The sequence below is a fragment of the Schistocerca gregaria genome, chromosome 3 (genome assembly GCF_023897955.1).
Source record: "Schistocerca gregaria isolate iqSchGreg1 chromosome 3, iqSchGreg1.2, whole genome shotgun sequence".
In the NCBI taxonomy this organism is placed as follows: domain Eukaryota; kingdom Metazoa; phylum Arthropoda; class Insecta; order Orthoptera; family Acrididae; genus Schistocerca; species Schistocerca gregaria.
In genome coordinates, this window is record NC_064922.1 from 607,050,404 (window position 1) to 607,062,469 (window position 12,066).

At 40.5% G+C, this 12,066-nt stretch overlaps 1 protein-coding gene across 1 annotated transcript in view; it reads right to left on the reverse strand.

Annotated features, from left to right (window-relative positions):
* Window positions 1–735: 735 nt before the first annotated feature.
* LOC126355977 (UDP-glycosyltransferase UGT5-like) overlaps window positions 736–12,066 on the reverse strand; it is a 66,409-nt gene continuing 55,078 nt past the window's right edge. Inside the window, exon 7 of the mRNA XM_050006593.1 lies at window positions 736–2,661. Within this exon, the coding sequence (XP_049862550.1) occupies window positions 2,385–2,661 (277 nt within the window). The 3' untranslated portion in view covers window positions 736–2,384. The remainder of the gene's footprint in view (window positions 2,662–12,066) is intronic.

Genomic DNA, 12,066 nt, shown 5'->3' on the forward strand with positions numbered 1-12,066 from the left:
TCTAATGGAGGCATTCGCTAATAATAGTAATAATATTAATATATAATTTAATACCTGTTAATGTAGAGTTCTGTCATTCCTATCCATAGAACAGCAAACCGAGTATTCAACGAGTGACACCGACTAAGTTGAGTGTGTGGTAGCTGATACCACAATATGGGAGACATAAAAATGTGCACTTTTCAGTTAACTCGTGTTTTATATTATCTGACAGCCATTTTAGGATAAAAAATTTGTTTCTATGCCAGTTTGTTAACACAGGTACGTTACCGTAAGACTTTTCGTAACATCATCCTACGAAACGCCTGAAAACCTTTAAAGCAGTTGTCACTCTGGAGAGCAGCATTGCTCATATTCGTAACTATGAAAATTCTTATTCTTTTTAACAGATGATATCGTGCAATTTCTACGGCACAATTCGACACAATGCCAGAGAATGTGTCAAAAAGTTACCAACGTCGAGAAAGCTTCAAAATACGGCATTTTCTTGTAGTATTCCTCTTCCTTATAACTGTGAAAATAATTTTTGTCTTTTAAAGTCTTACCTAAAGATGCTCTTAACTGATCGAAAGATTACATAAAAATGCTTGCAATTAAAGACCGATGGTAATTCTACAGTTACAAACTTTTCCCTTCATGTCGCACTTTATCAAATGTAAATAAGAAAACCTCAGAAAACACATTTGTGTAAATATATCTTTATTAGGCGACAGTAACACGATAAATTTTCAAAAATACGTTTCCATTATACAGCATTGATTTCATAGTAACACAAACAGATGCTGTTTGAAAACAAAAGTGTGTTCATATGACTGCCTAACACACAATAGTGCTGCAACAATACTTTTGCTCCATTTAGGAGCAGCAGAATGACGCGGTACACACTTCGTTAACATATATGGAGTTGTATTAGACATTACTTACACGGAAGAAGCAGGCAGTTGCGGGTTGCAGATATGGAACTACTTCAGTTTATGTTAAAATTAAGTTGATTTCGGTTAGGTTTTTCATCAAGAATAATATTTATAGAAGTGTCAACACATAGGACATATCAAGACTAAGAATAACATAACAAAACGTCACAGCCATTTCAAGAAATGAAGTATTAGAAAGGTTGTGGGTGAAATGACACTATGTAGGTTTACTACGAGTATCAGATACACGCAATGTGTCTCTCAGCATGGGTTTACTATGGTTATTCCTCCGTTCATGGGCTGGTGTTAATAATACCATTATATTAGAAAGATACACGTGTAGTCGGTACATAGGTTTGTGGCATCTTGTAATTTCCATGAACATGGACAAGATGTGAACTGAAAAACTATAAATGATTAAATCTGAGTGAATGTATATTAACAGGTTTGATTCATTGTAGCACCTTCAGTAACGCAATGAGATTTGGGGATGAAGGTTTTACTTCCTGTTCATTAAAAGTCACTTACAGGAATCGTGCTGGTCCACTTTGGTACGTGAGAGAAAGGAAACTGATTATTTTCCTCTTGAGGGGACAATGTCTGAATGAAGGAAGAGAGGAAGATTGTGGTTTAACGTCCCTTAGACTTCTTCAGAGACGGAGCACAAACACAGGTAGGGGAACAAAGGAAAATGAGATTAGACCTGCTCATTTCAAAGAATTAGTCCCGGCATAAATCTTAAGCTTAAGATATTTTGAGCGATTACAAAAAGTTCAAGTCTGGCTGACCAGGCAAAGATTCGAAACACTTGCCTCCCGAAAGTCTGAAAACATTTTGTGTTCAATACAGTCTCAAAGCAATATTTTCGTGGTTTGTATACAATGCATTACAGTACAGTCACTTAAATAGGTTCCACAATACCCATCTTTCAAGATTACTTTCGACTTCTTTTATATTCGCTGAAGTTAGCGGTGTGTTCCTGAGTAGATTTTAATCGTTAAATAGCAAGAGCAAGGAATGTCCTTGACCAAATAAAAAGACCAGTGCACTCCGTAAAGGGAGGGAGTAGCGTGAAGAGATAATGAAATATCGAAGGTAATATGTTGTTGGTGAAGGATAAAGTTCATGCACTTCTCGTTGTACTTGCGGAAACATATAACTGGTAGAAGAATGAACAGTCGGGGGATGGGTCTGATTGTCATTATTCACAAGTATGTTCAAACATTCGCGACAATTATAATACCCTCCACTGAAATCTGTTCAGCCAGCGGATCACTGCCTACACAACGAGAACTCCCTAGGTATTTTTCACAATAATTTTGGCACTTGGTATGACACTTAAGCGCCCACAGTGGCAAATTACGGTTTTTACCATTAAATCTCTATTTCTGTTTCTTAGATTTTGCACTTTTGTTATGCAAACAACTGTGGAATTATATTGTCGTCATCTCATTACGGCCTCTGAACGGCTCACGAACTTTTCAATTTTCGAGAGAGGCTTAGCGTCCTCGCTACGTAGCTGACTCCCTTGTAGGTGACGTAGAGCGCAACGCAAGCAGTCACCACGACAAATCCGATGACATCGAGCAGCAGAAGCTGCCACCAGCTGAGGTCGAGGGCTGCGCTGCGCAGGTGGGGGGCGCCATTGTGACGTATCACGTACTCGATCCACCACACGGCACTGTCCAGCGACGTCGCCTGGTGCTCGCGGTACACTGCTGAGAAGCGCTCCATGTTCTTCCGATAGCTACGCAATAAATACAGGGCTGTAATTTCACTTACTTACTATAAAGAAACATTTTTAAAGAGGGAAAGTATCATAATTTTTACAGTTGTTGCTGTTGGTTAACTAAACAGAATACACACAAAACCTAGTACAACACATAAACATAGAACTAGAATAGTACCAACACACTAACAACATGTTCGTCACTTTGAATTAATGAAACACTCGTTACCATGTAGAGCAATAATCAAAATGTCAATCACAGCGTTGACGATTTGAGACTCATTTAGTACCACAACCCTCATCTTTTCAATCACATTATGATTAAGAAGTTTGAAAATATAACATGTTTTACTTAACTGAAACAGAGAAGAGTAAAACTTCGGATGACTGATTTACGGTGCTATAGAAGAATATGAGAAATAAAATAGAGAAATTAGATAGTAGGGGAAGGTACTCTAAGGGTAACAAAGTATTATGAAAATTAATTTGCAAAAGAAGGGTGATATTAGTAAGTAATTACCTTTTGAATCTAGTAATACTTAAGCTAGAATGTGAGTGTTAAACAACGATCATTGTATGATAAAAGGATTAGTTAAGATACTGGGGTTAGGAAACATCCAGAAACAGTATTTACATCCTATGGGAAACGATAGAATATGGCAAAGAAAAAAACAAAATACTGTTTACTAGAAAATCAAGTGAATTGAAGAGAAATCACAAAAACTCTAATTTAAATCACGTTTATAACAATTATAACAAGAAAGTTTGGTCAACTTCATACTCATTATTATAGCTGAAAATATGAGGTAAAATAGTACATTGCGTACTGAAAACATCTATGAATGGTATATGCATCAATATCTAAAGATATGAAAATGGTGTTGAAGGAAAAAAAAATATTTACTAGTAAAAACAAGTGAATTAAATAGACATTACAAATCTTTTATTGTAATCAGTTACGAAAACATAAATTTATGCATGTTCAGAAAGTATTGAGATGATGTGTGCACATAATGAAATCTGAAAAAAACGTAAGACAAGTAATATTATCATAATCATATCGATAAAGATTTAAGAACGTACATGAAAAGATAAAATACGATCCCCAGTGAATGTACAGTTCTGTAATTTATAATGCCCCAACAGAACTTCGTATGAGATATTAGGTGCATAATAGCCATGTTTTGGGTTATTAAATAAAATTTTGCTTAGGAAGTTGAAGCTGTAGAAGTAGCTGATCTTGCCAAATGATGTCGGTTCTTCAGTAAGCTACGCCCAGTACTTCTTTAGGCAAGCCAGAACGCCCACTTTCTAGAACGCAAGTGTTAATAGTGCCTCGGACAACGCCACGAATGATGTCTGACCGGACAGGACCTGAAGAGTTTCCTGAGGCGTGTGAAATGAGCTTAATTTCGACAAAGTCATTTTCACTGCAGTCTGCATTCAAACCTGTTTCATTTTGTATCTTTCAAATTGGGTTTAACATGACCAGATGAGATACTGATCATATTGCAGCAGAGTCTGGCTCAAATGGCTCTGAGCAGTATGAGACTTAACATCTGAACTACTTAAACCTAACTAACCTAAGGACATCACACACATCTGAGGTAGGATTCGCACCTGCGACCGAGGTGGTCGCGCTGTTCCTGACTGAAGCGCCTAGAACCGCTCGGCCACATCGGCCGGCGCAGCAGAGTTTTCTATTCACCAACCAGTGTAATCGTTAGGCATTCACTTTTCACCTCACCTGTAATATAATTGCCGAAATGGTAGCAGACTTTGACTGGCTCACTTCTCTATCTAAAATAGCAAATGGAGTGCAGATTCTACGTATTAGTTCCTCACAAAATTATGTACGAAGATGGTTACTTTGTAGATACTAACAGTTATATGTGCAAAAACTTTCGGAATGCACTTCTGCGTGTATTCTGCTTGGTTCATTTAAATCTCACTAAGATGTAATTAAACCTTTTCCGTCGTTACTCCTAGTAGAGTCATCTTTTGCATACATTAGGGGCTCTACATTTGTACAAGGTAGTTGGTAACCGTTAGATTACAATGAAGAAAAGTGTCTTTTCTCCGTTATCAACAAATTTCAGTATCTGCTGTTTAATTTATTGAATTATTAGCAGCATAACGGAACATATATCAGATTTTTCTGCAGACCTTGCACAGTATTTTTTGTCTCCCTGATTACGGTTTAGATTACACCTTTATTTCAAGCCGTAAACAATAACCACCTAGTCTCATGTGGGTGAACCCACACATAACTTACTTACTTTAGAGCCCCAGAAGAAGGTCCTTAATTATCCATGACACATGGGCTATACAAACATTTGCTTTAAAATCCTAATGCATCTCCCAGGGTACACATTTCTTAGGGCAGACAGATAAAAAAAGCGAGGTGGTGGGGTCGGCGCGTATATACGAACAGATCTCAAAGCGAAAGTCTCATGTACGTCAAACCCTGCTGAAGAAAAAGAGGCTGAATTCATGTTCATTGAAATAAATATACAAAGTCGGAAGTTCCTGACTGGCGTCGTGTACAAGCCGCCAAAAATAAGCTCAATGAGTTCCTTCCAGTCGGAATTACATTCACTTCAGTGTCAATATGAACATGTCATCGTAATGGGTGACTTGAACATAGACCTGATAAGAGACATTCCCTCCGCAATAAACCTAAGAAGACTGTTTAGTTGCAATAGCACGAACATTCTTCCATTACAACCTGCACACCATACGACGCACAGTCATACTTTTATAGACGTGATCGCAACGAAACAGACTGACAAAGTAAGAGATGTTGGTCAAACATCGGCCCCTGGCCTCTCAGCACATGATGTAATATTCCTGGCCTACTCTTTGCAGCCCCCAAGGATCAAATCGCGTTACATAACTTGTAGGAACATGAAACGTATTGACCTTGACGCTCTAACAGCCGATTGCTCAGAAATCTCATGGCCTCAAATAATCAGAGAACCTGCAATCGACGGCAAAATTAATGAACTTGGTGATAAACTCACTGCCCTCTATGACAAACATGCGCCTGTGCGCACAATCCGTGTAAGAAAATCTCCTGCTCCATGGCTGACAGCTGAATTACGTCAAGTGATGACTAATAGGGATGCTGCCCACAGCCGTTTCAAGGCGAAACACGAGCGTTTCGAAGAATATAGAAAGCTACGGAACAGAGTGAAACAATGCATTCGCAATGCTAAAATCAGGCACGCTCGCTCCCTTCTACACAGCGATCTGACGCCCACGACTCTATGGAAGAATCTCCGTAGCTTCGGGGTCGGAAAGGCAAAATCGAAAACTACTTTTCATGTGTGAGGTAACGAATAAAACATGTAACAACAAATACGGCAAGAAAAGCAATAATGAGAATCTCTTATGATGCAATAGGCAACGACAGTATCGGTATAACCATGATTAAGAATGTTGCCGATATCTTAGTACCTGTCTTACCTGACATTTAATTTTTCCCTCGTGAACGGAATATACCCCACTGCACGGAAAAGAAGCATCATTCGACCCATCCCTAAGATCAAAAACCCGCAACTGCCTAGTGATTACCGACCAATTTGCATACTGCCTGCTGTTTCCAAAGCACTTGAATATATTGTTCATGACCAAATCACTGAACACTTGCAAGAATTCAGCCTGTATGACAAATTTCAATCCAGTTACCGTAAACATCACAGCACAAACACTGCTCTAATTAAAGTAACTGATGACCTGAAATATGCCGTCGACAATCGAAAGGCAACAATATTGACGCTACTGGACTTCAGCAAAGCCTTTGACACTGTTAACTTTGACATATTGCTCAGAAAAATGCAACAGCTTAATTTCTCAGATAGTGCAATGAGATTGTTTGAAAGCTACTTAAAAAGACAGACAGCAATGTGTTGTCTGCGTAAATGAAACATCTTCCTGGAAACATGTTTCCTCGAAAGTGCCACAAGGATCAGTCTTAGGACCACTTTTGTTTTCTTTATATTTCAACGATATTTCGTCGGTTATGTCCTCCTGTAAATATCATTTCTATGCCGACGACCTCCAGCTCTACCTAAGCGTCAGACCTGAAGATGTAAACACTGCAATCGCTCAGATGAATGATAATCTGTCTTCAGTAGTGACATGGGCGAAAAACCTGCGGCTTAAACTAAATGCAAAAAAGACGCAAGTAATCTTAATAGCCCATCAAAAATTAATAAGTTCAGATTTTCGCGAACGGCTACCTCCTATTCTGCTCGACGGTACTCCAATATCATATCAGAAAACAGTTAAGAACTTGGGTGTAACTTTGGATGAGCATCTCAACTTGGCGGAGAATACAGTCGCAGTGTGCCGAAAGACGTCTGCTTCTCTCTATGCTCTCAAAAAGTTTCGGAACATATTTCCACAGGACTTGAAACGCCAGCTCGTGCAAGCACTCGTTCTACCGAACCTCCACTATTGTGATGTGATTCAACAAGGCATGAGTAGTGAAAACAAAAGACGGCCAGAACTAACTATGAATGCGTTACACCTGCAACATTCGCCGATATGATCATGTTAGTGCTTCATACTCCGAGCTAGGGTGGCTGCGGCCGGACAAATTGCGTGACTACCACACTCTATGTCTACTTCACCGACTCCTCGTCGCGGAAGCACTCCATTACCTTGCTTTAGAGATTAAAAACCTGTCATGCCATCATAATCGAAACACGAGGCCACTCTTATTTGGCATCCTAACTGTGCCCAATCACAAAACAAAAACTTTTGCAAACTCCTTATCAGTTGCCGCTGTCCGCCTATGGAATAAACTGCTCCTTACCTTGCGCAAAATTCAATCTCCTGCTGCTTTTAAGAAGAAGTTGAAGCATTTCCTACTATCATCCTCATAACGTTCTCCACAAAATTAATTTACAAGGCCAATCCTCTCATCTGTCAAATAGCATCTATCTACACTCCTGGAAATGGAAAAAAGAACACATTGACACCGGTGTGTCAGACCCACCATACTTGCTCCGGACACTACGAGAGGGCTGTACAAGCAATGATCACACGCACGGCACAGCGGACACACCAAGAACCGCGGTGTTGGCCGTCGAATGGCGCTAGCTGCGCAGCATTTGTGCACCGCCGCCGTCAGTGTCAGCCAGTTCGCCGTGGCATACGGAGCTCCATCGCAGTCTTTAACACTGGTAGCATGCCGCGACAGCGTGGACGTGAACCGTATGTGCAGTTGACGGACTTTGAGCGAGGGCGTATAGTGGGCATGCGGGAGGCCGGGTGGACGTACCGCCGAATTGGTCAACACGTGGGGCGTGAGGTCTCCACAGTACATCGATGTAGTCGCCAGTGGTCGGCGGAAGGTGCACGTGCCAGTCGACCTGGGACCGGACCGCAGCGACGCACGGATGCACGCCAAGACCGTAGGATCCTACGCAGTGCCGTAGGGGACCGCACCGCCACTTCCCAGCAAATTAGGGACACTGTTGCTCCTGGGGTATCGGCGAGGACCATTCTCAACCGTCTCCATGATGCTGGGCTACGGTCCCGCACACCGTTAGGCCGTCTTCCACTCACGCCCCAACATCCTGCAGCCCGCCTCCAGTGGTGTCGCGACAGGCGTGAATGGAGGGACGAATGGAGACGTGTCGTCTTCAGCGATGAGAGTCGCTTCTGCCTTGGTGCCAATGATGGTCGTATGCGTGTTTGGCGCCGTGCAGGTGAGCGCCACAATCAGGACTGCATACGAACGAGGCACACAGGGCAAACACCCGGCATCATGGTGTGGGGAGCGATCTCCTACACTGGCCGTACACCTCTGATGATCGTCGAGGGGATACTGAATAGTGCACGGTACATCCAAACCGTCATTGAACCCATCGTTCTACCATTCCTAGACGGGCAAGGGAACTAGCTGTTCCAACAGGACAATGCACGTCCGCATGTATCCCGTGCCACCCAACGTGCTCTAGAAGGTGTAAGTCAACTACCCTGGCCAGCAAGATCTCCGGATCTGTCCCCCATTGAGCATGTTTGGGACTGGATGAAGCGTCGTCTCACGCGGTCTGCAAATGCCGCACGAACGCTGGTCCAACTGAGGCGCCAGGTGGAAATGGCATGGCAAGCCGTTCCACAGGACTACATCCAGCATCTCTACGATCGTCTCCATGGGAGAATACCAGCCTGCATTGCTGCGAAAGGTGGATATACACTGTAGTAGTGCCGACATTGTGCATGCTCTGTTGCCTGTGTCTATTTGCCTGTGGTTCTGTCAGTGTGATCATGTGATGTATCTGACCCCAGGAATGTGTCAATAAAGTTTCCCCTTCCTGGGACAATGAATTCACGGTGTTCTTATTTCAATTTCCAGGAGTGTATCTCTATTAGCCACGCAATCTTCTTTTCCTTCATATTTCCTTAATTATGTTTCATCATGTCTCTCTATTCTTCTCCTCCCTTCACTATGAGTCTCCCTCATACTCCGTGCTGCTAGCACTCCTATCTAAAATCTGTCTCTTCAATAATGTCTAATTATAACAGTACTTATGATCTACGAATATAAACTGTATATGAATGTAAATTTCCATGTGTGCCTTTCTAATTGTTTATTTCACTTTTTGTACTAGATGTAGTTTAACATGCCTGCTAAAACATATGAATGTAAAATAAGTAGAATGCCTGGTTAAATAAATAAATAATTCATAATAAATTTTAGTGCTCCACATTTTGTTACCCAGAGATTGTTCACAATGCAGGCTTGTGGTACAGGACCGTGCAAGTGCTCATTACCGTAATCCCACTGCTTTCCATAAACAGATAGAGCAGCATTTCACCACCACACCGCTCTCGGTACACCAACATACCGCTTGGTCAATGACTGATAGCATTAGAGGTATGCTTGACGCTTTGATGGCATTGGGACCAGTGGAGTACGTGACAGCGGGGAGTGTCTGCTCGTCAAGAAGCGTGCCCTGGCCATCCAGCGAGCAATAAGCGTCAAATCAGCGACCACTTTACTGCGGGTTACTGCTGGCAGGCCGTCGCAGTATGTCAACTTTCAAATCATCCCATCCTCTGACTTTAAATCACCTATCCCAGCCAGGGATGTATTTTTCCGCTCACTGGATATGTAAAATTTAACATTCAATTTAAATTTCTAGAGCTGTACATAGAAAGTTTTATTACAGTGTCACTATATTAATATTAACAAGCCTGCTCATTAATTTTGGAAAAAAACGTTATTTATTTTACCATTTCAAAACATTTCACACCGAATCTTCAATCTCGCGCTGTCATTGTTGATTTAATCTAACGTAAGTTCCGATACCCATTATTCGCGAGCTTACTAGGCTACTAACATTATTTTTCATTTGAGTGCGTGCAGGCTGCGGAAGAACTATGAAATTTCGTCTTATCCTTCAAACAAAGCAAAATTTTGTCATTCCTGAAGAGCAATGCATTACCGAGAATGTGAGCAAGCATTGACAGTTAGGATACTGAGACTACTGCTAAAGGAGTTAAAATAATCAATGAATCTAAAAAACGAAGAGAAACATAGTGAATGTTTGGCAACTGAAAACTGTGAGAGGTCTCAAGGTAGGGACGGGAGTAGCAGTAGACTTGAAATTATATTGAGAAATGGCGTTGTTTTACTACATTTGCAAAATTGGCATGAGACTAAGCTGTTGCTGCCTGTACGTGAAAAAAAAACCCTTGGTAATATCCAGCGTGTTTAGTAGTTCATGAACTTGAGGTGGGAAGTATGGAACACGTACGAATCGATAACGCGTTTCAGCAAGTGTTTCTGGTAATAATGCCAAAAAACTACATGATAAAACGATGATCATGAATTGCGTAGAATCATACGAGCAAATAAAAGGAAAGTACAGAAAGATACATGCGTGACAGTGAAACGTTGTGGGAAATGCAACACCAAATAATAACAATAATAATAAAAATCACAACTGCTTTGATTTTCAGATCTGTCAATTTAATAGCTAAAGAATAATTATCATCCAAATCATATCTCGTGGTAATCGAACTACAAGAGTTCAACGGTTTGTAAGTCGGTAATATGCTTCATTCTGACCAGGCATACCGAAATATCATTACGGTTATAGAAAATGAAACGATAAAGTATCTTGCTCACTTCCTTATACAGCAGGGTACAAATTTTACTATCACGATGGGCGAAAGTACAACGCTTTCAAATAAAACGTGTTTAATAATACCTCTCGGTTGACAGAGTTAATTTCAGTTATTTTTTAGATATTGTTAAATTAGAAAGTAGGACAGAAAATGTATTTCCAGTATACTGTTAGCAGCTCTTGAAAACTGTAAAATTAAATGCAGTGTACTAAAAATACATCTTGTAGGTATCGCAACAGATGGTTCATCAACAGTGATTGCGTTTTACAAAGGCGTAGCGTACCTGCTCTATTGCGAATCCATATAGACAAGGACTTAGGTGTCGTTCTATGTACCACTCACAATATAGTACTACATGTCCTTGATGTTATGAGTAATGTGGCAGATGTGTACCACATACATACTGTTTTCTAAATTCCTTATTTTCTTGGTTTTATGAAAGCCTACTAAAGGAAGTTTCACAAGAATTATCCTCTCAGGTATCAAAATTAGGCCATGTTTTTCATGTACCTCGGGTCAGCTCGTCACTTAACGCTGTTCGAGCTGTTTCTGAAAGTCACAGTTCTGTAATCCATCTTTCTGAAAAAGACATGATATTTCCTCATCAACTAATGAGAGATCTATCTTTGAAGGTTTGTTAGAATGTCTCACAAAGTGGTCTCTTATAATGGAGCTGGTTGCGCTTTATGAGACGTTAGAAGATTTGTAAGTATTACTATTCCTTACACGAAACAGATATTCTTCAATCCTTAAAGCAAATCAAGAGATCGACGTGGCTGTAAAAACTCTGGAAACACTGAAAACAGATGACACTCTGCGAATTAGGATGATAGTATAAAAGTTGGAAGAAAAGCGCACACTCAAAGGAGTCGTAATTAATAAACCATCTTGCCTTGAATATAACAAATTTCAAACGTTTGGAAGACGTTTCTTTCTGTCTTAGCCTATATATAAAAGCACTCTTGGGGACTTGTATTTTTTTTCAGATGTCACGTATCAATTCTTCGTTTATGTAAGGAGGTGCATTTTAAATGAAGTAAAAGAAAATGTGCGCCACTAGTCAAAAATTTCGACTCAACACAGTCCACTTCTGTGAAATAACTTCTGATAGAAGTCGAAATTACATCTATATCTATGGCTCAATGTAAAAGCAGAATCAGTATCATTAATCTAACATTGACGGGTAAGAGAAATCATTTACGAATCCCGACGCCTTCTAATCAACTTTTTATGTCAATAAACTGACTTCCACATCACTGCTACTGCGCCACGAAT